This window comes from Mus caroli, unplaced genomic scaffold, assembly GCF_978045245.1.
Source record: "Mus caroli unplaced genomic scaffold, Mus_caroli_1 scaffold_6, whole genome shotgun sequence".
Lineage (NCBI taxonomy): Eukaryota > Metazoa > Chordata > Mammalia > Rodentia > Muridae > Mus > Mus caroli.
In genome coordinates, this window is record NW_028227261.1 from 9,212,371 (window position 1) to 9,239,068 (window position 26,698).

General features: G+C 38.4%; 2 protein-coding genes and 1 pseudogene across 4 annotated transcripts; 2 read left to right on the forward strand and 1 right to left on the reverse strand.

The window, feature by feature from the left end:
* Positions 1-900: 900 nt before the first annotated feature.
* LOC147004071 (uncharacterized) lies at positions 901-8,464 on the forward strand. Its single transcript, XM_085838619.1, is given in 4 exon segments — positions 901-954; positions 4,580-4,706; positions 6,207-7,510; positions 7,512-8,464. Coding segments are annotated over 4 exon segments (1,515 nt in total). The 5' UTR covers positions 901-924; the 3' UTR covers positions 7,566-8,464.
* Positions 8,465-18,376: 9,912 nt separating this feature from the next.
* LOC147004072 (protein CDV3 pseudogene) lies at positions 18,377-19,819 on the forward strand (annotated as a pseudogene).
* Positions 19,820-24,481: 4,662 nt separating this feature from the next.
* On the reverse strand, positions 24,482-24,826 carry LOC147004073 (large ribosomal subunit protein P1-like). Of its 3 annotated transcripts, none has more exons than XM_085838354.1 (2): positions 24,752-24,826; positions 24,482-24,679 (listed from the first exon to the last, which is right to left on the reverse strand). In XM_085838354.1, exons 1-2 carry the CDS (start codon positions 24,824-24,826, stop codon positions 24,482-24,484), a joined length of 273 nt encoding a protein of 90 aa, XP_085694480.1. The 3 variants fall into 3 exon arrangements, with proteins under 3 accessions (XP_085694480.1, XP_085694479.1, XP_085694478.1); XM_085838353.1 differs by having other exon boundaries at positions 24,482-24,585; positions 24,652-24,826; XM_085838352.1 differs by having other exon boundaries at positions 24,482-24,826.
* Between the last annotated feature and the right edge of the window lie 1,872 nt (positions 24,827-26,698).

Consider the following 26,698-nt stretch of genomic DNA (forward strand, 5'->3'; position numbering starts at 1 on the left):
ATCAATGTAGCAGACAAAGCTCCAATTTCTTGTATGGGATTCCTGTTCTTTTGTTTGTTTGTAAAACAGGGTTCCACACGGTAGTACTGACTTTCACATCTCCTGATATAGAGACCAGAATGGCTTTTAGGTCACATCCCTGAGAGCTAGGATGAAAGACCTTTCATTGAAGAGCTGATTTTTTTTTTTTTTTTTTTTGTCTGAATGCTGTATCTTTATATATTGGCCAATGAGTTACCACCGGGCTTACAGAGTTCATTTCTTGTTTCATTTCAGATTGAGAATTCATTAGATTTTTATATCTCTGGATAAGATGTTCACATCCTGCATATGTATAATTATTCTCTTACCCACTTGTAGGAATTCTCTGGACTTTCATCAAGTTTGTTTTTGTCTTCTTTGAATTCCTGTGCTTGTTCCCTCTTTATGTCATTTGTCCACATTGAATGGGGTTCAGATTATATTTTCACTTTTGCCTCTTGAGTTTGTTTCATAATTCATTTTCTCATGGGAATTGGTATTGCATTAGTGATTTGGGGTAGGGAAATTTTATTAACATTGTCAAATTGCTTTAACTCCAGCCTCTCAATTTTCTTTTGCTGTGTGTCATTTAGGTCAGGTGGCAGGGGTTTCCATATCAGGTGTTGTGAATAAACTTTGAGACTCTAGGGTGGTGGGAGGAACTAGGTTACACTTACAGTCTAAATATATCATTACTTACTTTCAAGACTGCACATTGTCAAGATTCCTGGTATCATTTTGCTTTTAATGTTTATATATATATATAAATAATGTGATTTAGCATTGTCTATAATGGTGTTGTATTTATTTTATCTCTGAATCATTCAGACCTTGATGTGAAATTTCAAGAAGAATTCAATCTTTGTTCTTCACAGAGACCCTGGGAGAAGGACAACAACAAGAATGAGTGTGTCTCTGGTAAATACACCACAGGTCAGTGTCCTTTCCACATTTCTTTTTTAAAAAATCTCTTTTTATTCAAGTCCTCCAAAAGTTTTAATCTCTATATGTGGAATGGTATCTAAAGGGCTTATTTTCTGTGATCTATATCATTTGTAATAATGAGAATTTAATGTTTTTCCCTTTCATGCATATAATGGCTTTATATTTTAACTTGATTTTTATATTGTGAGGATATATAATTCCCTTGGACTAGAGACCTGCATGTCTCAAATAAGATTTATTAGAATGATGCTCAAAGAACAGATTGATGGATATTTTCTATGTTGAATAAGTTCTGTCCTTTTTTATTAGTGTGAAGTAAGGTCTCTTGTGCCACATAAATTGCATTTCAGGGATGGTCAGGTTTCTAAACACAAGTTTGTGAATGAGGATATAGAAATAAGTATAAATTCACATCACTAAAGAAGATATGAAAGAGTAGAATTTGTAGAAGGTAAAATTATAAGAGATCCACTGTCTTGCATCCTAATAGTAAATATATTATTAGCTCTCTAGTGTCACAGATGATGGAAGGAAAATATGTTTCTTTACCATTAGTGTGATTGTGAGCTGATACAGATTTCAGTATTCTGAAAACAATTTTTTCACACCTCATGTCACACAGTAATCACAGTTGACACCTGAAATCTATTTATCTCAAGAGAGATATTATCTCTGTGGAAAATTCACAATATATAGTTATTTATCCCTCCTTTTGGTTTCAGAAATAATTTTAAGTCCTGTTTTCTTCACCTTTGCATTTCATCACATGAACTATATTAGTAAAATTTTTCTAGAGAGGATAGCTATGGTGCTGTGCATAAACCACCAATTTTCAAAAATAAATGAAACTCCTTTCTCATTTTTTGTCTCCTTTTTCTTAGAAGGGAAAGGCTTGAATCAGTCTATGCTAATCCTCTTCAGTCAAGCTGTGCATTATATAGGGAAAACTTTAGGGTTGTGGCAATGTTCCTATTTTTCATTACGATACTATTTTCTTTAAGTACATAAGTGTATATCTGAAGGTTTTTACGTACACTGAATGATACATTATGCCCCTAAAACCACGAGTACAGCACCAAACCCTGGGGACTGAATTCAGACATAATAATGAGCTCCAATATATTTAGAGAGAATTAGATTAGTTTTTAAAGTAGAAACAACAAGTACCTTTACCCTTTAATAATTTGTTCATGGCGAAGGCTTGCATTTTTTGAGGTATATTGCAGTAAAGACAATACAATGTCTGTATATTTTAATTTTTATAAACAAAGGATGAATGACAGATCACACTTTTCTATAAAAAGTGTAATTTTGATATACATATGGTCAAATTCTGAAGAAAAAAAGTTAAAATTAGAATACTGAAATTTTCAGTTAGGTTAATAAAATGAGGAATAATTTATTAAGTTTTAATGTATATTTAGTATAACTCTCCCTCAATTTAAAAACACAATTTGATCAAAAATTATTATACTTCATTGGAATGCATTGCCACATATGAAATTTGCTTATACATAAATATCTAATCATTTTATAGTGAAAGACCATATGGTATTAATGAAATTGTTATTAAGCATATTTATTTATGTCTCCACCGGAGCTAATTAAGAGTCCAAATGTGGCTCTGCAGTTAAGGTCTCTTCTTCTTGCAGTATTCAGATTCAGTTTTCTGTACCTGCCTGGGGACCTCTTTTCCTTCCAGAACTCTTTTTTTTTCAAGAATATCTTTTACCCTTGCCTGCGTTTCTCATGTGCACAGAGATACATGCCAGCAAAAACAACATTCCATATGAAATTAAAGTCAGTAAACATTATTTAAAATTATAAATGATCTGGAAATATTACATAGGACACAAGAAACATCCAGGAAAGAGAATGAGAGCAAATGTGAAGCCTGAATGAGTTTTAGGACGGCTGACCCCTTATATCAACATTTTAACAATTAGGAATGATCCCTATGTATGATAAAAATGTTTTGTATTCGTGGAACCCAGAGCTAGAGACTCTTATGTGTTCATTGTAATGTGGGAAAAGATTTATCCCATCAATGCTGTATTTCTGTATCAACTTTTATGAGGAGGCACCGTAATTGTGAAGGAATTTATAATATAGGAAAACATTATTATCCAGCATCCCATCAACCAAGAAATCTGCTCCAGAAGGAAAGTGAATTGTATCAGATTCCACCATTTTTTAAAATATTTTATTTTTTTATTATATGTAAGTGCACTGTAGCTGTCTTCAGACACTCCAGAAGAAGGCATCAGATTTTGTTAAGGATGGTTGTGAGCCACTATGTGGTTAAATAATTTTAAAGTGTTCTAAAACTGTTCATTTCTATTTTATGGTTTTGAATACATTCTCATAAAATAATTTCCAAAAGCATTTGATTTTCTGTGTCATATGGAACGTTCAGTGTATGATGCCCTGATGTTGCAGTTCTAGTGTGTTTAAAGAAAAAACTAAGTCATTTAGTCCATCCATTATTTCTGCATTTTGTATTCTACCTGTTTCTTCTAGAACGTGTGCAGCATTGAACTTAGACCTCAGGTTGTCAAACGTACATGTTGTAATACAGATGTGAGACACAGCTACACATAAGACTAAGGTAGTGTCCATATTTGAACAAAGTGGACATTGTAAAATTTGAAAGCACATTTTTTTTTATCATAACTTGACTATCTCTAATGGGACACTGGGATTCTGTTTGATATCAACCCATATTTCATAAAGGTACATTACTGCATCTAGACATCAAAAGTACATGTTATGTTCTATAAATGTTTACTGCTTTTGAAATTACATCATGCATTCTCAGTGAAAAAGAAATATAAGGAAGTTTCGTTGAATAAAGTTAAAGTTCATTTCTCTTCAATATACGTTGCTTATATTTGCCTGAATGTATGCATATGTGCTATGTATTCCTTTTGTCAGTAGTGTTCAGAAGAGATCATTGGATTTTAAAGAACTGGGTTTAACAATCTACTGTTAATTGCCATGTGACTGCTTGGAACCAAATTTCATAATAGATGACATTAAAAGACAGTATACAATCGAAACTGCACATCAAAATTTTTGAAAAGAATGATGGTAGCACATCTTTCATTTGCTGTGATCGTCTATGTAAATCACAGAAAATTCTTGAAGATGAGAGCCTATCTGTTTACTTTTCTTTTTTTTTTATTTAGAGAGCCATTCTAAATGTGAGCATTATAGTAAGTCATTTTATAGATTGTCAGTGAAAGAGCAGCAATTCGTATCTTCAGACACATCTCAATAACACTTTCAGAAAACATTTATCCTTCAATATTTTCCTTCCTTATCTACATTAAAAAAAGGATATCTTTTGGATGTTGTTGTTGTTGTTGTTATTGTTGCTGTTGTTGTTTTCGAGACAGGGTTTCTCTGTACAGCCCTGGCTATCCTATCCTGGAACTCACTCTGTTGACCAGGCTGGCCTCGAACTCAGAAATCCACCTGCCTCTGCCTCTCAAGTGCTGGGATTAAAGGCGTTTGCAAACACGTCCAGCCAAAAAGGATATCTTAATTACTTCTTTTTTAAAAGTAGAAAAGCATTTTTGTCCAGTATCAAGTAGGTAGTTTTCCATTACAGGGTCTGTTAACCTTCAAGGACGTGGCCTTGTACTTCTCACTGGAGGAATGGGAATGTCTCAGTTTTGCTCAGAGGACATTGTACATGGATGTGATGTTGGAGAATTACAACAATCTATTGTTTGTGGGTAAGAATGAAGTTCTTGTTGAATTCCTATTTGTTTCTCTGAGTTTTCCTACTATGTGTTTATGTAAATGCTCTGAGATGCCCAGAGACCCCTGAATGAGGGAAATTCTAGTTAAAATCATAACTTTTTCATTGTGTTTCCTTCACATTTCTCTGCTTTCTTTGGAAAAGTAACCAGTGCTATATTCTCTGAGATCACTCCTTATCTCTTATCTAGCTTCAGTCAAGTTAAAAAAGTTCAAGTAAAAATTTAAATGTCCAGAACCAGAAATTATATTTCTATAAATATAATAGTTGCAATTGTAAAAATCTTACTATTGCTTTAAAATGTTTCCTTCTTTATGAATCTAAAAATATACAAGGTTTCAAGTGGATATAGAGCTGTTGGTTTTGGCAATTTTTTTTTTTAATTTAACATTTTGACATTTGATCTCTCTGTTTAGATCTGGGACAACATAATCTTTATCCTAGCATTTTTGATGTTGAAACAAATCTATTTATTAGTGATTTCCTTGACACTATCGGCTATATCATAAATTTATACCTGACCAAGTTTATACCTGATTCAGTGTCACTCTGAATCAAATTGTAACCATAGAATTAGAGATATATTATTTAGAGTTCTACTTTCGGGAAATTCACTACAGATGGATCATTTATCTGTCCAGCTTACGCAAAGTACAATTTTCTTTTTTATTGGTCTTTATTTATTTACAAGTCAAATGTTATGCCCCTTCTTCATTTCCTGTCTGGAAACTTTATATCCCACCCCTCCCCCTGGCTTTTATGATGATGCTCCCACCACTGATCCACCTACTCCGACCTCATGCCCCTAGGATTCTCCTATGCTGGGATACTGAACCTTCACAGTACCAAGGGACTCCCCTCCTGTTGATGCCACAGAAGGCAATCCTCTGCTATATATAAAGCTGGAGCCATTTGTACTTCCATGTGTACTCTTTGTTTGGTGATTTGACACTTGAGTGCTTTGTGGGTCTTGATATTGTTGTTCCTCCTATACAGTTGCAAAGCCCTTCAGCATCTTCAGGCCTTCCCTTAGCTCCTTCATTGTGGTTCCCTTGCTCAGTCCAATGGTTGGCTGCAAGGATCTGCATCTCTTTGGTCCAGTCTTTGGATGGCCTTCCCTTCAGTCTCTTTCCCATTCTTTGTCCCTCTTTTTCCTTAAGACAGGAGCAATTCTGGGTTATTATATTTGAGGTGGCATGATATTTAATTTGAAAATAAAATTTAGCAGGCTATTATCATTTCCAGTCATTTGATATAGACCATATTTGAGGTTCTTCTGAGGATACATGTAATGATTCAAAGAGAGAGAGAGAGAGAGAGAGAGAGAGAGAGAGAGAGAGAGACCTCTCTTGAGAGTACGAATCCATAACCTCACTGATTATTGAGTCCCTTACTCCTTATATAAGTAATTCATGTCACCTCTAATTGCCCCGTGTTTTTGTTGTTGTTGTTTTGTATTGTTTTTTTTTTCCAGAAAATCATTGCATACATGGAAAGTATAGGAAGGTCTTGGATCAAGACAGCCAGTACATTGTCCATGAACACATGAATATTCAAGCTAAGTCTTCTAAATGGGACAAGCTCAGCAAGGTGATTCTTGAATCTCCCCAATGTACACCTTATAAAACCAATCACAGCTCTCTTCAATACTCGAACCAAAAAAGACTTAAGCCCAGGAACACTAAAGAAGTTTGCAAATACAATGACGCTGTAAACAGTGTGAGTTTGTTTTCTACCATTAGTCTCAATCAAGGAATCCACATGCAGAAGAAAAAACACAACCGAAATGCAGACTCTGAGAAGGTTTTTGTTTCTAAACATAAAGTCAATGTGAAACAAAACAATACTGGAGTGAACCCTTACAAATGTAGTGAATTTGACAAATATCTTACCCAGGGAGAAAAATTTCAAAGTCAGCAGAGAATTTATCATGGAAAGAAACCTTACAAAAGTAGTAAAAGTGACAAATGCTTTACCCATCAGATCCATCTTAGTATTCATCAGGGAATTCATACAGAAAAGAAAGTTTACAAATGTAGTGAATGTGACAAATGCTTTACTACAAAAGGCAATCTGATAATTCATCAGAGAATTCATACAGGAGAGAAACCTTACAAATGTCGTGAATGTGACAAATGCTTTATCCGAAAATGCCATCTTAATATTCATCAGAGAATTCATACAGGAGAGAAACCTTATAAATGCAGTGAATGTGACAAATGCTTTATCCGAAAATGCCATCTTAATATTCATCAGAGAATTCATACAGGAGAGAAACCTTATAAATGCAGTGAATGTGACAAATGCTTTATCCGAAAATGCCATCTTAATATTCATCAGAGAATTCATATAGGAGAGAAACCTTATAAATGCAGTGAATGTGACAAATGCTTTATTCAAAAATCTCATCGTAATATTCATCAGAAAATGCATACAGGAGAGAAATCTTATAAATGCAGTGAATGTGACAAATGCTTTACTAAAAACTATAATCTTAATATTCATCAGAGAATTCATACAGGAGAGAAACCTTATAAATGCAGTGAATGTGACAAATGCTTTAGTCAAAATGGCAGTCTGAGAATTCATCAGAGAATTCATACAAGAGAAAAACCTTACAAATGCAGTGAATGTGACAAATGCTTTACTGTAAAAGGCAGTCTGAGAACTCATCAGAGAATTCATACAGGAGAGAAACCTTACAAATGCAGTGAATGTGACAAATGCTTTACCAAAAAATCCCATCTTAAATATCATCAGAAAATTCATATAGGAGACAAACCTTACAAATAATTTGTATGTGACAAAAACAATACTCACAATGTCAGTCTGAGAAATCATCAGTTATTTTATACAGTAGAGAATCTTTATAAATGAAGTAAAGGAGACAATCCTTTACCAAGATATAATCTTAAAATTCATTAGAGAGTACTTAGAGAAGAGAAACTTTTCAAATATGTTGTAGGTATGAATCCTTTCCTTTTGGCCTATGTCCTAGAATGTAACAGTGAATACTTACAGGCTAGAAACTTAACTCATGCATTGTATGAAGAAATATCTTTGACTTCACTTCAGGTCAAGAGAAAACATCTAAGAACTTTTTAAGGGAAAGTATTTCTGTTGGGGAAAATGTGGCATATGTTTTATTCATGGTGTATTCTTGACCACACTTGAGGCTCCACACTAGAGAATTAGTATGATTATGAAAATCCTGTCAAAACTTTCATGCAATGTTCACATCTTAGATAATGTCAACTATTTATGCTGGCAGAACCTCTGAAAATGTGAAAATGTAGAAAGCTTTTCATGACACCTTTTTACTTGTTCACCCTTAAATGTTACAAGATGAAGACAAGTTGGGAAGTCAGAAGATAGTATTGTGTAACACTTTCATTGAGACAGAAATAATCCATTTGAAAAGGAAACTATTTAAGGTCTTTAATATAATCCCAAAAATATCTAATAAAACTGATAACATTTTGAATATTTAATTTAAATGAACCAATTAAGAAAAGTTATAATACTTAAAAGAGTATCTGGCAAACTGAGCCACCCAGACAGCATATTCTTTATCATATAAATATGCTTACAAGTGTGAAGTGTGCTTCGAGTATCCAGTAATCATAATTCTTCTCAATTGCTTGCTTCACCTTATAAGATAACAGGTGACTGAGTCTTTTGTGATTTGGTTAACAACTCCTTTCCTATTGTCCTGTAACTAACTCCAATAAAGCTGAAAGATTCAACAAGTTTGCTTTGGTTGTTTTCAATTTGCCCATTGTGTTACTCAGATCAATATATGTTGCATCTTCCCAGGAAATGCCTCACATAAAACATATGGGGAAGTCATGAATATTTTTGCAAACCTGTATCATAAACTTAATAGTAGTGATTTTCAACTGGTGGATAACAATCCCTTTGAGATGTAATGACCCTGTCACAGTGGTTGCTTAAAAGCATAGGAAAACACGTAGTTCCAATTGTCTTAAAACTGAGAAATCATTCATTGAACTGCAGGGTAGTCTGCCCACCTAAAAATAATTTGAATTCAATGTCAGTGTTTAGCATTAAAAGAGTTAGAAACACTGTTTTACTTATGGTGATTTGTGTTAACTAAAATAGGTAAGATTCAGTTCAATGTTCCAGGCAAGTATTACTAGGTTAAGATAAAAAGAAACAGAAAATATGTAGAAGCTTTCAGAGCCTCAGCAACAAGTCTGCTCTCTCTCTTGAGTTCAAGGAAGTATGAGGGAATAATCTACAAAAATAAATGAAAACATGGCTTCATAGATTTCAAGGATACCTATCCAGACTTTGCTGTGTCTCTGCATGGTTCTGAAGTCATTATTTCCCATTTATTGAACAAAAGTCCTATACGTCTCAGAAAAACGCTGCCCATTGACACATATTACAAGACATTGTGGTGTCTGGTCCTGTTGTGCCTTAATACTCCACTCTACCCTAAGGAATGAAATAGATTTCCATTCTTTCTTAAATCATCTACAGAATGCTAATATTTTACACATCTCAGAATATACATTCTGAACCAAAACTCAAGAATTTACTATTATTATCTTCATCTTAATTTCATGTATGAGTTCATTTATACAAATATGAATCTGTAATTCTTAGAGAACAATTGTTTTTATAGTAGATGAGGTGCATACTCATGAACAGTTTACAAATCAAACCATCCTGGAAATACACTGGGAAGTACTGAAAGAAATACTTTTACTCCAAGTTCAAGTATTATATTAGAATATTTATCCTCAATTCAGGAAGTTTCAGTAAATTAGGATCTAAGAAAAAATCAAATGGTACAAGGAACAAATCCATATCACTCCATATATTTTCCTTGAGTTTAAAAAAAAAAACAAGGAAATTGTTCAACTTGTGTGAAACTACTGAATGATAACATTTCATTGGTCTCAATATTGCAATTCGATGAAACAGGACCTCCTCGTTAGTAGAATCTACGTACGAGAAGAAGGAATAGTGGCCCTTGATTTCAGATGATCATTAGTATTTTCTGCCAATTGCTTAAGCAGGGATGTTGAAACTCACATACCAGGCAAATGAAAATTAGGTGGCTTGAGTAGCTCTTAACAGTCTGGAAATTGCAACCAGTTGGACAGTCTCTCTTCATTCTCATTGCACATGTTCAGTGGATTTAGGCCTCACTGCTTAATGACTGAGAGATCATTACCCAGATCTGAAGTGACTTCCAGGTTCATGGAAAAATTTCTAGAAGTACACAATGAAGACACATCTTACCTTGTACCCCTCACACAATATTCATTCTATAACCATTTATACACACACTTCTTATCTATGGTACTGCAAGCATATGGTGATGGTTGACAAAATAGGTCCAGGTTGATTCACTGTTTGAGTTATGTGGAAGACAGCATGTGTAGATTGATAAAGATGCAAGTCCTTGGCTCAGGATAATTAACCATATCATATTTGAAGAACATGGAGACTGAAGCTCACTGGATTTGGAACATCAACTATTTGTGGAAGAGCATGGTAAGATAAATAATAAGAGCCACACTATAGGAGCCTGATGGGCATTTCTAGAAGACCTTCCAGTGGCTAGATTTTAAGGAACCCACTAGGTCTATGTCAGTACCTTGCAGGGAAAGGTAATTTCTCTTCAGCTTCAGGACAACTGATGGGACAGCCTGGGGATGGGAAACACATGGAGCAGGTGGAAAGAGTTATTCCTTGGTCGTAATTGATTTTGTTACAGGAGAACTCAGAAGAGGGACTGAGGGCCTGAAGGAAGAGAGTGGGATCAGCAGCCCATCCCTGTCAGAAGGAGTCTGGAGCTGCATGTTGTGGAACTAGGACTAGAGAACACTGCCTTAGGTCTCACAGCCATGTGAAAATTCCCTTCCTCTGCAGTTTTCCCCATGTTAAGTCTTGTGGAAATTTTCAGTCACCAGAGCAGTGGTAGGAACTCCAAACAAGAAGACTCGGAAACTCCAAGGTCACAGTAGCTACTAGGCTAGTGGACGGACAGGCACTGGACCATGATGAAACACCTTACTCTGCTGCTCATAAGAACACTGATCTTCAAATCCTAGTGTGCATTTCATAACTGTGTTGTTAAATTGCTGACCATGTAAGTGTGGGTAATCCTGATTTTTTTTAATTCATCTTATTGTTGCCTGATACTTACATAATAATTTCTGAGAGAATGGGCTTGTTGGTTGCAAACATGGTTGTATTTCTCTGGTGGCAGGTTCAAAGCTGATACAATTCACATCAATCCATGTTTTTTAACTCTGCTACTTAATCACTGTGCTAGTCAAGATTTTTGCCATTGGAGATTGTACATCCACTGGGAGCTTTTTAGGTATTCGTCCCATACAGACCACTGGAGTTTTGACTGAACCTTAAACAATATTTTAGCAATATTTTTTTAAGTTTTAGCTGTCTTTACATTTATCATTATATAAATATTTATTAAGCAACAAAACACTCTGTATTAATTATGTACCTGACATAAATGAACTGTCTGATATAAACACAGCATTCATTAATTTGTCCTCATATACTGATTTATTAATGTTATACCTTAGCTTCTGAAAAAAATACCTTATGTATGATCTTGTGTGATAATAGGTCACAATGTTTTATAGTTTGAAAATACATTATAGATTAATATAACAATAGATATCAATTTTTAAATAATACTCATCAGGTAACTATGAGAAAAATTCTGTCTTTTGTCTCCATCCAAAGAAGTGCATTGTTCTCATGCACACAGGGCTAAGGTACTGCGCTGTTGATTGTTTTTGTTTGTTTGTTTTGTTTTTTGTTTTTTGAGACAGGGTTTCTCTGTGTAGTCCTAGCTGTCCTGGAACTACTTTGTAGACCAGGCTGGCCTCAAACTCAGAGATCCGCCTGCCTCTGCCTCCCAAGTGCTGGGATTAAAAGCGTGGTCCACCACCGCCTGGCCTGTTGATTGGTTTTGGTTTGTGCAGTGAAAGGAGACTATCACAAAGTTCCAGGTATTCTTCAGGTTTTGAGAAAGGGACGATCAGGCTCCAGGAGACTAGGATTGACATGGGCATATTCTCTTGGAGGGCTGTTGTGATGATGTACCAGTTAATAGAGTTGCTTTCTTTTAAATAGAAAACTGGTTCAATACCCAACCCCCGTGGTGGCTGACAATCATCCTAAATGTCAGTTTGGGACATCTGATGCCTGTATCTGAGTCCAGTTAGCAACAGCACAGAGTGTATACACATATGCTCTGTAAAGAGGTAAACCTCAGCTAAAATTAAAAAAAAAAATCATTGAAAATGTATGGAAAAAATATGGCACTTTTTTTTCTTCTATTCTCTATAGTCAATTCTGTATGAAACTATTTTAAATATTATTTTCCTATTCTTCATTTATTATTTTCAAGATTTTCCTAATGACCATGTAATTGACTTTCTATATAAGAATAAATATTAGGGACTTTATAATTTACTGAACTGTGCATATGAATGATGAGATCACCATTTTATTCATATCTCTGTATATGTTAATAAACATTAAACGCTAATTGTTATAATTGTAATGTATTCTAAAATAGGACAATTCATTTTTCTATATTTTTTTGGTCTCAAATATTTAGAGAATTCTTTAGATGCTCCTCATTTCAAGGTGCAAGCAGTATATACATATTCACATATCATGTTTCTATTTTCCATGTATATGAATGTCTTCCTATTCTTCATATGTATCTTTTTAACTGAAGTTATTTATTCATATTAGATCCCAATATCAGCTCTTCCTCTTCTCCCAGTTACCCCTCACTCAAGTCTCCCCTCGTTCCACTTAGAAGCAGGAATCCTTGTTTATTGGATGGAGAACTAGTGAAGATCTTTGTCTAATCTATAGGTATCCTGAAGATGATGTCTTTTGACTTACAGAAGGGTTTCACATTTATGAGGTTCCATTTATTAATTCTTGACCTTAGTGTCAGAGCCATGGGTGTCCTGTTTAGGAAGTTGTTTCCTATTCCAACAAGATCAAGGTTATTTTCCACTTTTTGTTCTATTAGATAAAGTGTGTATAGATTTATAATGAGGTTTTGGATTCATTTGGACTTAAGTGATATGCAGGGTGATAAATATTGATCTATATGAATTTTTCTACATGAAGATGTCCAGTTAAACCATCATCATTTGTAGAAGATGCTCTCACCTTTCAGTGTACAGCTTTAGCTTCTTTGCCAAAAATTAAGTGTCTGTAGGTGAGTGGGTTTATTAATGGGTGTTCTATTGAATTCCATTGATCCACCTATCTAATTCTATACCAGTTCCATGTAAATTTTTATTACTATTTTTCTGCTGTACAGGTTAAAGTTGCAGATATTGATACCTCCAGAAGTTCTTTAAGTTGTTCAGGAATATTTTATCTTTCCTGTGTTTTTTTTTTGCTTTTCCATATGAAGTTGAGAATTTTTCTTTCAAGATCTGTGAAGAATTGTGCTAGAATTTTGATGGGAATTGCACTGAATCTCTAGATTGCTTTTTAGTAAGATGGACATATTCATGTGCTTATCCCATTGATACATGAGCAAAGGAGACCTTTCCACCTTCTGATCTTCCTGTTTCTTTTTTCAGATACTTGAATTTCTTGTCATGCAGTTTTCCACTTTATGAGTTAGAAAAAATTGAATGTATTTTATTTTGTTTGTGGCAAATATAAACTGTCTGTTTCCCTAACTTCTTTTTCTACCTGTTGATCACCTTTTGTGTAGCAGAGCTAATGATTTCTTCAAGTCAATTGTGCATGCAGACACTTTGCTATAATGTTTATCAAAGTAATTTTTTGTAGAATTTTTTTGGCTCACTTATACATACTGTGATAGAATTTGAAAATGGAAAAATCACCATTTCTTTCTTTCCAAGTTGTATCCCCTTGATTTCTTTTAGTTGCCTTAATGCTTGAACTAGAACTTCTAATACTGCCGGGCGTGGTGGCGCACGCCTTTAATCCCAGCACTCGGGAGGCAGAGGCAGGCGGATTTCTGAGTTCGAGGCCAGCCTGGTCTACAAAGTGAGCTCCAGGAAAGCCAGAGCTATAAAGAGAAACCCTGTCTCGAAAATCAAAAAAAAAAAAAAAAAAAAAAAAGAACTTCTAATACTATATGAGAGAGACATCAGGACAGGTGATAGCCTTTTCTTGTGATAGATTATTCTTTCTTTTAACCTGTGCTGTTAATATGGTGGTGTTGTTTTTTTTTTTTTTAATTCTGAAGCCTCTAGTACAAATCCTATCAATAACTGGCCAATTTCATTATTACCCTGTGCCAGAGAGCCTGGCAGACCTGTATGGGATCTTATATGTCTTATATATAGTCAATTACTCTTATTTCTGATAATTTGTTGTAGTTGAATAAATAGTGAAGTCAATTCAGAATCATCCTAAATAAGATCAGCAGTCTCTGTGTAAAACAACCCTTTCTGTATACTGAGAGTCAGTTACTATATTAAGACTCTTGAAAATCTGAGAACACCATGAGTATTGCACATAATTATCTGTTGTTAATTACTCCAAGAAATTACTGCATGCGTTTTACCAACATTCATGTTGTGTCCATAGTGAGGCATTATCTGCATTAATAGAGGAACTACGATTTCAACTGGATCCATTCCAACTAATTTTTGAAGTCGCCTTTTTCTTTTTAGTAACAATTCAGAGACCATCTCCATGTAGGATTTTAATTTCTTACTCTGTTTATGTTTTAAAAATATCAACTCTAATATATAATCTTCCTTCTGCATGAGAATTCTTGCAGGGGAATGAGTTAAGGTAAGATAACTAAGATGCAGGCCATTTTGGAACAATACAAACTAGTTGTGTATCCTGCAATTTCGTTTCTACCAGAGCTAAGTCCTTCTCAGTCTTGGCTGGTAATTTCCTCAGGCTATTTATGTCTTTATCACCTTGTAAAGTTTGAAATACATTGCTTAGCACTTGAGTAGCCAAGCCAATTGTAGACCACAGCCAGTTAGTATCTCCCAATAACTCCTGAAAATCACTAAGAGTCCTTCATTGATCTTTCCTGATTTGCATCTTAAGTGGCCTAACCTTTTGCAGACTTATTCTATATCCTACATAATTAATCGAATCCACTCTTTGTATTTTTTCAGGGGCGATTTTAAATCCTCAGAAAGGCAAGATTTGTTTTTTTCAACTTCATCAAACATTCCAGGATATTTATATCTGAATTAGGCAATAGAATGTCATCTATATAATGACAGATAATAGATTGGGGAAATTGTTTGTGAATCATGTATAATCGCTGTTGTACAAAATATTGACACATGCAGGGTTTTTAACATTCCTTGTGGAAGGGTATTACAATGATGTCTTTTTATTGGGCTACCTCTAGTAAAGGTAGGTACTGAGGAAACAAACTTCTCCTTATCACATTCATGTAGAGGAATTGTGAAAAAGCAATCTTTTAGATTAATCACTATGATAGGCCATTCCTTAGACAAGAAGGCAATGGGATTCCAGGCTGCAAGGAATCCATTGGGTGAATAATCTTAGTAATTGCTCTGAGATCTCTCAACAACCTCCATTTTCCATATTTTTTTAAAATGACAACTACCTGAGAATCCCAAGGGCTGGTGGATTCCTCTATAGGCTGAGCCTCCAGCTGCTCCTGGACTAGCTGTTCTATTGCCAGTTGGTTTTCTTTTGTCATACATCATTGATCAGTCTAAATGGGTGGATCATTCAAACACCTTAGTGCTAAGGCTGTTGGTGCCTTATCAGCAGGGCTCCTTGATATAGAGCTAAATTGTCAACCTCTGCTGTATCTTGTTTATTGATAGCCTAGATATTTTCCTTTTTAAAAAAAAAAGATTTATTTATTTATTATATGTAAGTACACTGTAGCTGTCCTCAGACACTCCAGAAGAGGGCATCAGTTTTCGTTATGGATGGTTGTGAGCCACCATGTGGTTGCTGGGATTTGAACTTGGGACCTTCAGAAGAGCAGTTGGCACTCTTAACCACTGAGCCATCTCGCCAGCCCTAGATATTTTCGAAATGTCTTTGATAACATTCCTTAGCTAACTTTTTAATCTGCCAGCATGGCTAGAGACCCCTGATATTTGATCAGGCTGGGAGGGGACTAGAAAAGTTTGCCCCATACCTGCAATAAAGGAGTCTGCTTTTGCTACTTGCCTGACTCCCAGAGTCTGTTTCTTTGATTCTGTGCCTTCTTACCACCACCCCAAGGGTCTCGGTGGGGGTCACAAGGAACAATTAAACACACAACTGAAATTTACAGGGTTTTTTGTTTTTGTTTTTTTTTTTTGGTTTTCGAGACAGTGTTTCGCTGTGTAGCCCTGACTGTCCTGGAACTCACTCTGAAGACCAGGCTGGCCTCGAACTCAGAACTCTGCCTGCCTCTGTCTCCCAAGTTCTGGGATTGAAGGTGTGCACCACCACTGCCCGGCGAAATGTGCAGTTTTAAAACTATGTTGTGCTATAGTCTTAATTCATTCATTAATTATATGTAAGTACACTGTACCTGTCTTCAGACACTCCAGAAGAGGGCGCCAGATCTCGTTACGGATGGTTGTGAGCCACCATGTTGTTGCTGGTAGTTGAACTCAGGACCTTTGGAAGAGCAGTCATTGTGCTATAGTCTTTTAACTAAAGCAGTTTAATCAGGAAAAAAAATCAAAATCATTGCCTTGGAGAATAAGACTGTCATCAAGGTGACCTGTGTGAACACAGTATGTCACAGAATCATTTTTGTAAAAGGCTGAAGATGCAACTGTGCCAGGATCTCAAGGTCCCCAAAGAGACCACCAGGGACCACAACTCTGATGCATGCCAGGAGAGTTTTAATTGAAGCTCCAGCTTGGGCCACAATAATTCCTGATACAACTCGATAAGAGAGAAATCCCTTGAGTAATGTGATTTATAAAGGAAAAAATAAAAAAGAAAAGAAAAAGGCAAAAAGAAAAACATAAGGGGATTTTCCAAGCTTTAACATTATGTGATTGGGTAAGAGTGTAAAGGAATATTGGCCTTTAAGCTGATTGGTTTATAGCACCTGGTCTAACTACAAGGAAGGAACACCCATCCAAAAGGAGCACCATGACCTGGAAATGGCTCATGTTTCCTGATCCCATCCCATTATTTTCAGTTGGCCATGGCTGTTATGTATATTTTCTGACTTCCAGGCATATACCATGTTTTTTTCCCCAGAACTCAAGGGTCCAGGAAAGTCATTGTGAAGATAAAAACCTTAAAATCGAGTCTAAATAGCAAAATGGAGTGTGTTTGCTACCTCAGTCCTTTCACACATGGGCCAACAGCTTCACAATCTATTCATAGTTGGTCTGAGTCCCAGCAGATTAGACTTTCATAGCTCAGCAGTCCTGCTCCTTCTTTCCTATGCACATTGGCTCCTAAATTCATCATGGCATGGCATGAAGGCTTCCTCACAGTTCGCTACAACTTCATCAGAGTTCTCCTAGAAAGAACACTGAAGCAACCACACCCTGGTACTCCACATTGTTAGGCCTGCTCAGAGTCCCTCATTAACTTGTACCATGAAGCTTGGCCACAGGACAGCAGTAGATCCTCTATTAGGGGGATTCAAGAGATCAAATGACTCAGACAGCTGGGGCATTACTAGCTCTGCACTGCCACCCTAGGGACAGACAGAGCCCTAGTATGGGAAATATTTATTTTAGGAGAATTTTCTTGTCTCCAAGAGAACTTCCTGTTCCTCTTACAAAGCACAAGGTACTTTGTGTACATATTCTGTTCCACACTCGATGCCCACTGCTGCAATCTCTACCTAAGTAGAGAAGTCCTGCAGAGTAACTTCAGTCAATGTCAAATGGTAACAACTACTAAGGCAAAGAGTGGCCATGAATTTGAAAGCACTGTGTATTTAATGCAAGGTAAATGAAAAAGAAATGAAATAACATCTGATTGGCTCTCCCGGAAGGACCGCCCCCTTTTCATCCCGCCGCCCGCCTCCTTCAGCGCGCCCACAGCAGCTGGCAGAACCGAGTGTGCAGGCAAGGCATTGCCTCTCTCTGCTGGTTTCCCGCCCTCCTTCCCTCCTAGTCCTCCCTCCCTTCCTCAGGCCCGCGCGTCTTCCTCAGGCGCCATCCTTAGCTGAGCGCTCGCCGGGGCGCGCCTTCCTTGTCCCTCAGGCAGCGGGGCGGGCGCGACCCTGCTCCATGCTCGAGGTTCCTGGCAAGGAGCATAGCAACAGAGCACTGGGGAGCCGGCCGCCCTGCCGCCCGCGCCTCGGCGACCCCGCACCCGGCTGCCTGAAAGCTCGGCCGGCCTCGACCCAGAACTCGGAGCCGCGAGCGCCGCGCCCTCCGCGGGCCCCACCCATCCGGACCGCGGCCTTGGCCTAGACCGAGGAGCGCACCCTGGAAGACTTCTTCGCCCAGAGGGACAAGAAGAAGAAGGAACTGAGCAGTCGGGCGGCCAACGCCGCGAGCGGCACGGGCGGGAGCAGCGCGGCGGCGAGCTCCAGGCCGGGCGATGGCGGGAGCTGGGGCTCTGGTGCTAGGTCCAGAGATGGCGGGAGTGTGGGCCCCGCCTGCAAGGCTATAACGAAGGATGGAAATGAGTGGAAAGAATTTGAGCAAGGAGAGGTTGATTACAGCGGATTAAGAGTTCAGGCAATGCAAATGAGTGAAAAGGAAGATGATGATAAAGAGAAGAGAGAAGATCCAGGAGATAATTGGGAAGAAGGTGGAGGTGGCAGTGGAGCAGAAAAATCTTCAGGTCCCTGGAATAAAACCGTTCTGGTACAAGCGCCTCCTGCTCCAGTAACAGTTACAGAAACCCCGGAGCCAGCAATGCCCAGTGGTGTATTTAGGCCTCCTGAGGCAAGGCTAACCACAAGGAAAATGCCACAAGGACCACCGGAAATATACAGTGACACACAGTTCCCATCCCTGCAGTCCACTGCCAAGGATGTAGAGAGCCGGAAGGATAAAGAAATGGAGAAGAGCTTTGAAGTAGTAAGACACAAAAATAGAGATAGGGAGGAGGTTTCAAAAAACCAGGCCCTTAAACTTCAGCTAGACAACCAGTATGCTATGCTTGAGAATCAGAAGTACAGCCACACACAGTATAGGTAAGGAATGGTCTTTGCTAAGCCATCCAAGGTAACTAGACCACAGCTAACCACCAAGAACAGCCATTCATCATTTTGATTTCTGGATCTAAAGTGACTAATTGAAGACCTCAAGTCCAGTAACTGTCCCTGTTGCACTATGGAAGTTCAAGAGTCACGACTGATCTTGATGTGTGTTGGATTTAGGGGTGTTTCATTGTCTTAAATATTTGTGAATTAGATTCAACAGTGTTTGCACAGTTGCTCTGCGTATAAAACCAAACCTGCAGCCAGTGGTCATTCAAACATCTTTATGTTCAGATATTGAGTCTTCGCAAGGTTGACTACCTCAGATTTGCTGCCCTTAGTTGTAGTTTTCATGTGGATAACATCTATATAAGGTTACAGCTACTAGTGTCTGTGTGAACCTTGAAACGAACTCTACTGGATTCCTGTCAGAAAGCCTTCAGAAGTCAGCCATCTGGGTTCTGATCCGCTGTAAATGATGAAGAGGTAAGTGACCTTAATTAACCTGTTCTGTGCAACCTAAGGCATACTCTGTAGGCTGTGGCTATGTTAGACTCCCTGGAACAAGTCTCTGTCAGAAATGATGTGTTTGGATCATCTGTGTGGGGCTTATGATTTATAATTTAAGTTTTTAGTTGTATGAGGTAACTGTGGATTTAATTCAACCAAACTCGGTTCCACCAAATGGGGGATAGTCTTATTTCTTTGAATAATTTTTCATTCAGATAATGCTTGTACGGTTCCACATTAAGGCCTTGCTTTGACTTGGAATAAGTTCTTTAAGGGCATATTATGTGGAGAAATAGTCTGAAAGAAGCATTGGAATTGTGAAGTGCCCTATGAATTTGCCAATCCTTAGGTGGAACCAGATAGCCTTTGATGCATATAAAGGACAGCGGATCCGCTGCACTCCAGGTGCTGCTCAAGCCTCCTAATCAGGTCTAATTGAACTGCTGTGGACAGAGTATGGTGTCTGCTCACTGCTGTGGACTGAGTGTGGCCACTGCTCACTGCTGTGGACAGAGTGCTGCGTCTGCTCAGGAGGAGAGGGTTTCACTGACCTGGCTTTTAACAGTTCAAAACAACAGGAGCAAAACACCCAAGTTGCGCAAGAATCTGGCATGGTGTCTGATAAATCCTTGTGTGTGCCCCAAATGTGAAGGTTATGGAGTATTCTATAGGTTCATTCATTGTTTAGCCAGCTCTTGACATTCACCTTCGGAATGTGTTTGGTAATAACTTGGAGACACAGGAGAATAGCCAGTAATGTAGCATTTCTGTTGTTCGTAATTTCAATTTAACTATCTAGTAGTACTTGGCTCTTAGAAGAGGTTACTGCTAAATTTCTTTCTACCTAATGAACTAGCCTGTCGGTTACCTACTCTGTCACTACATATAGTTCAGTACACATACTCTATGCTGGCATATGACTATGTGATATGATAGTAGTGCCTGGGTTTCTCTCTGTAAACGAATCCCTTTGCCAAACACAGTTCAGCCTTGCTCACTACTAACAGGAGTAGAACAGGACATGTATGTTTTCCCAGCTTGAGAGCATGTTTAGTGGATTTAGGGCAGCAGTGTGGGAAGCAGGAGGTGGAGGCCAGTGTCTCCTACAAGACTGTATGCCACTTCTGGGCAATAGTGTTGGCATGATCTGAACCAGCCAGGAGGAGGTGGGGTGATTAGAGACTTGAGATTCTTAGTTAAACTGAAGAGTTCATTTGGGCACCAGAAACCTTAACAAATAATCTAACACCTTGAGCCACAAACTTCCCTTAAAGTATTCTTTACCCCAGTGTGACACACAAACACACATTCTGTTTGGGTTTATGGTTTAAGACGTGAACAGAAACAAGATGAGGTTTGTTTAATGGCATACTGTACTGGAATGCTGAAGACCTGCAGCAGATGTAAATTCCAAGTCTTGTTATTTTTTAAGATTGTGAAATTATCAAAATGCATATGAATCAAGTTTTAATACACTGTCTGGGTGGATGAGGCTGTCCATTGCACCATTTCTTTCTTTGGATTCTCAGGCATGGTTCCTACAGTGTAAGAACTCTGTAACATTTAACAATGAATAAACAGTAAACCTATGGGGAAAAAAAAGAAACGAAATAAAAAGGAAAGGATATGGCTTTTCCTAAGTATGGTGAAGTAGAATGTTTCTTATCAAAAGAAAGAAAATAGCCAGACACAGAAACAGTCTACATTGGACAAAACCATGAGCCTCATGAGGAGAGGGAGGAGGCCAAGCCAGACCAAGAGGCCAGGAGGGTAAATGATCAGTAAAAAGACCAGGTAGCCAAATGGATGCATTACATGAGGAAGAGCAGCTGGGAGGACGTTTGCCCAGCCTCTGTGCTAGGGGTCTGGAAAGGACAGCAATGCACTGTAATAGGTAGGGATAGAGGACTGTTTGGAGAACCTGGAATCAAGGACTGATTTGATTTGTTAATTAGGCACCTTGGTCTTTTGTTCCAGGGTTTAATATTCAAGATTAGGGAGGACTGAAGAGATTGAAATGATTTAATTGTAATCTCAAAAGTTATTTTAACAAAATGAACTTGTTCTTTTATTTCTTCTCTGCCTAAGTTATCAATGGAGGTAGAATGAGGGAGGAACTTAAGTGGGAGAAGTGAGAGGGAGGGAAAATGGGGAGCAGGATGAGTTATGGGTAGGAGACAAGAGAGAGCCCAGAGGGCCAGAAGAATGAATGGAAATATGGAGCAGTAGAATTTGGAGATTGGAGAGAAACCTCTAGAAAGTCTTATAAACCTGGAGTGTGAGAGGTTTCCTAGATCCTGCCATGTCTCCATATTGATGATAATGGACTGAACCTGTTAGCCATCCCCATTGAAATATTCTTTTGTCCTTATAAGAGTTGCCTTGGTCACCTTTCTGTTCACAACAGTAAAACCTATGACAGCAATTCTTAATTATAGAGCTTGATGAAAGGCTGAGCTACAGGAGATGTTGCTCTAAACAGACACATGTATGAAAGTAGCTGATCAAAGGAATGAAATTTTTCATGACTGGGAAACATTAGGAATAGATACAAGTAAAAGGTCAAATCAGAGATGCATAAAGATAACAAAATTGAAAGATCAATACCAAGACAATATAATTGAAAAATCCCCAAGGTACAACAACTTAGTTTTGGTAGGAACTTTTCCCTCAAGAATTTGAGAAGTTTAATCATGAGAAAAAGCAATGTAATTGTAACAAGGGGCACAGACTGTGATCAAGGTGACCTGAGCCACCACAGCTTATCTCAGAAACATTTTTGGTTTTTGTTTTTGTTTTTTTGTTTTTCGAGACAGGGTTTCTCTGTGTAGCCCTGGCTATCCTGGAACTCATTCTGTAGACCAGGTAGGCCTCGAACTCAGAAATCTTCCTGCCTCTGCCTCCCGCGTGCTGGGATTAAAGGCGTGTAACACCATGCCTGGCAAATTTTATTTCATTTTTTTTATGAGTACACTGAAGCTGTCTTCAGACACACCGGAAGAGGGCATCAGATCCCATTACAGATGGTTGTGAGTCACCATGTGGTTGCTGGGAGTTGAACTCGGGACCTCTGGAAGAGCAGTCTGTGCTCTTAACCACTGAGCCATCTCTCCAGCCACCCCAGAAACATTTTTGTAAATATTTCTTTTTTTAAAGGGGCTGCAGATAAAGCTGATGGAAATAATATACGTTGCCAGAGTGAAATCACTGCATACACAAGCATAAGATGAATTAAGAAAAGTTGCTTTAGGGATTGTGTGCATTCATGACAGACTAATCAGCCTAGCATAAATCTGAATTCAACATATGCTGTCAGTCTTAAGTTTCTTTTAGGTTGAGTTCCCAGATTATGCTTTGAACAAGTTAAATATGGACTGGAGACTGCATATCTAGGCTCTTAGGTAGATGGAAGGTTTACATAATACAGATATTATAAGACTCATTTCTTACATAACCATTTTCCTAAAAAAAAAACCCACAAAGATAACAGTATATAATTTTCATTTGTACCTAAGATTTAGTATTGAAATTGTTTTGTTTTCCTCCATGTTGGGATGACCATATGTTTGTAAAAAGGACAATATTTTGATGTAATTCCTAACCATTTTTGAACATCTGTTAGAAGGCTCAGAGTGAAATGTCTATAGGGTGCAAATCGAACAACCTGACCTTGATCACTATATAATAAATGTCCATATTTCCTCCCATGAATATTTTGTTCCCCAATCTAGGTAGGACTAAAGCATCCACACTTTGATCTTCCTTATTCTTGAGCTTCATGTGTACTGCAAATTATATCTTGGTTATTCTGAGCTGTGGAGCAGAGAATGACAGAAAAGCCATCCAGACACTGACCCACCTGGGAATCCATCCCATATACAGACATCAAACCCAGATACTAATGTGGATGCCAAGAAGTGCTTGCTGAGAGTAGCCTGACATATCTCTCTCCTGAGAGGCTCTGCCAAAGCCTGACAAATATGGAGGTGGATGCTTGAAGCCACGCATTGGACTGAGCTTGGGTTCCCGATGGAGGAGCTAGAGACAAGACTCAAGGAGCTGAAGGGGTTCGCAACCTATAGGAAGAACAACAATATCAACCAACCAGACCCCCTAGAGCTTACAGGGACTAAACCACCATCCAAAGAGTACACATGGAAGGATCCAAGGCTCCATCTGCCTACATAGCAGAGGATGGCCTTATCAGGTATCAATGAGAGGAGAGGCCCTTGGTCCTGTGAAGGCTCCATACCCCAGTGTAGGGGAATGTCCGGGTGGGGAGGCAGGAGTAGATGTGTGTGGGAGCACCTGTACAGAAGCACAGGGAGGGAGGATGGGATAGGGGGCTTCCAGAGGTGAAAACCAGGAAAGGGGATTACATGAAATATAAATAAATAAAATATCAGCATCAACCAACTTTAGGCACTGTGAAAATTCTCTTGCAATCATTTGCGGTTCTGAGAACAAAACAACTATTTAGACTTAAGTATGAAGTAATACACTTGAAAAATATATTTGAAGCATAAAAAAATATCCAAAGTAGATTCCACAAAGTTGTGTTCCAATTTGCACATATCTCTCCTGGCCTAAATCCTTGTTAAAATACACACATACACCATACACACACACACACACACACACACACACACACACACACACACTTAATCATGAATGCATTCATTCCTATTAAGGTTTCTTAAAGCCTAGCTACAGAATTTCTCTTCAGCATGAATTTGTTCATGTAACAGATACCAAGCAACAAGGCTTCAAGTCAGAAAAGTCAATCCTTCCTCAAGAGTGGCATCATAATTTTTGAATAGATTGTTGACCCTTACAGACTCGTTTCTTCAGAATCAATAATCTTGTGTGACTGGATATAAGTGTGTTACATAAGAATATTAGCAAATCCTTGATAGACATATATTCCCCTCAGTATGCATTTTTTTCAGATGCTCAAAACTACAGTAATATGCAAAATATCTAAGAGGTTCATTATGCACTAAAGTTTGTACTCTTGTGTAAAGGTATCAGGAGGTACAATTCAGGTACAGGTTCAGCTCTTTATTGGACAAGTTAACAAAAGCAATTTAGTCAAAAAGACCAAAGCCCCTGTCATCTTCGGACTCCTCAGCCTCTTCCTTCTTTGCTTCCACTTTCTTCTCCTCAGATGGGGCGGCAGCAGTGGATGGAGCAGGACCACCAGAAGGTGCAGCTCCAGCAGCTTGAGTGGGCCCAGCAGCCCCAACATTGCAGATTAGGGTACCAGTGTTGACATTGGCCAGAGTCTTTGCAAAGGAGCCAGGCCAGAAAGGTTCAATGCTGACACCAGCTGCTTTAATGAGGGCATTGATCTTAACTTCCATGACCATCATCTCATTGTCCTGCAGGATGAGGGCAGAGTAGATGCAGGAGAGCTCGGAGCCGGACACCATGTTATGGATTGCTGGCACGATGCTAGTCGTTGGATGAAGTGAGGGCCTCACCCCAGTGCGGCATTAGCAAACTGAACACATTAACAGGGTTTGTCTGTAGACATCCCAATGGCTATCTTAGGAAGCTGACAGTGACCTATGGGGACCTGTGCTGTCCCATGCCCATGTATGCTTCACCCGTACAGTGCCTTCCTGGCTGTGTTAAATCACAAGTGCTGTGGACTGGACTCAGCCCCTCAACTCGCAGGGGCCCCTTAACTGTCGGGGGAATCAGGGTCCTGGTACACAGGCATGAAGGAGTCAGAGGGGTGACAAACAGATACAAACACAGGAGAGTGTTGATCTGAATGTAATTTCTCAAAGGAAGCATCAGACTTACGATACAGAAGAAAATAAGGAAGTTAGGTGACACATCACCCAAGGTACGTTGAGGTTACCCGATGCTTAATGACTCTTTACACAAAACAGAAGAATGCATACATAAAGACTGACAGGAACTAGGTAATGTAACAACTGAGACAAAGTCATCTCTATCTAAGGTCAGCTATATACCTAAAAGCCAGTTGTGAGGTCATTATGTTCCCAAGGCAAGTCGTTTCTTGCCCAAGCCATAGTTCTAATTCTGATTTATTGTTTAGCCCACCACCAGCCAGCTCTTAGTAAATACCTAACTATTCTAAGCTTCTGAGCTGGTGAAAGTATGTGCTAGGGAGTTCTGCTCTAGCTAACCTTCTCATGAATAATGCAATACTCTAGTTGCTCCTTAAGCCACATCCCTACCTACTTCCAAAACCATTGTAAATTCTTGTAAATGTGAGTGACTGGGCTCTTATTCTAAAGGTGATTTTGTGGGGACTTTCTTCTATTAAGTAATGTAGTCTGCCATATATAACTATAATAAGAATTCTAAACTTAATTTGCTAAGCTTGCCCTGAGATTTCTAACTCTATTTAGTAGATAGTAATGCCTGATTTCTTTCACTATCTCTTTTTCAAAACTGGATGCAATCTGTCTTAATCTGTAACATTCTTATGAAATCCCAAGTCCAGGGCCGGCTCAAGGGCTGGCTAGGACATTGGTGAAGGCCAGGAAGCAAAGTTCAACCTAATTTACGTATTTGACAAATCATTCCTTGGAGGCACTGATAATAAAACAATACTGAAAGAAAGCACACAGACCCATTCACCTATAAACACAAGTTTATAGGAACATCATGCTATGGGATGCCAAGGCTCCAGGAGATTAATTTTCCATGAAACTTTTTGCCTCAGGAATTCATCCAAGCTTTTGGGCTTGCCACACAGATTTCACTGGAGTGGCTATGGCATACCAGCACCTGGATCTGTAAGGTTCTGCAAAGAAAGGCTTTCCACGTTCACTCTTCTGCCTCACCAGTCTTGATTTCTGAACTTATAAATTTCACCATAAGCTACTTGTGAAGTGAAAGATGTTTAATGGAACAGAGGAATGAGGGCTGGTGATGACTCAAAAGTTAATAGCAGGAGTGGGTGTCGGGGGGTGGGTGTGCAAGGGACATAGCTCAGGGCTTAAGAGTGCTGACTGCTCTTACAAAAACCCTGAGTTCAATTCCCAGCAATCATATGGTGGCTCACCACCATCTGTAATGGAATCCAATGCCCTCTTTAGGTGTGTCTGAAGAGAGCTACAGTGTACTCATATACATAAATACAAAATAAAAAAAAAAAAGTTAAGAGCACTGGCCTGCTCTTGCAGAAGACTCAAAATTGATTCCAAGCATCAACATGGTGGCTCCCAAACATCTGCAGGGACCTGATTCCCTCTCCTAACTTCTGAGGGCACCAGACAACAAGTGGTGTACATATATGCAGGTTGGCAAAATGTTCACACTTG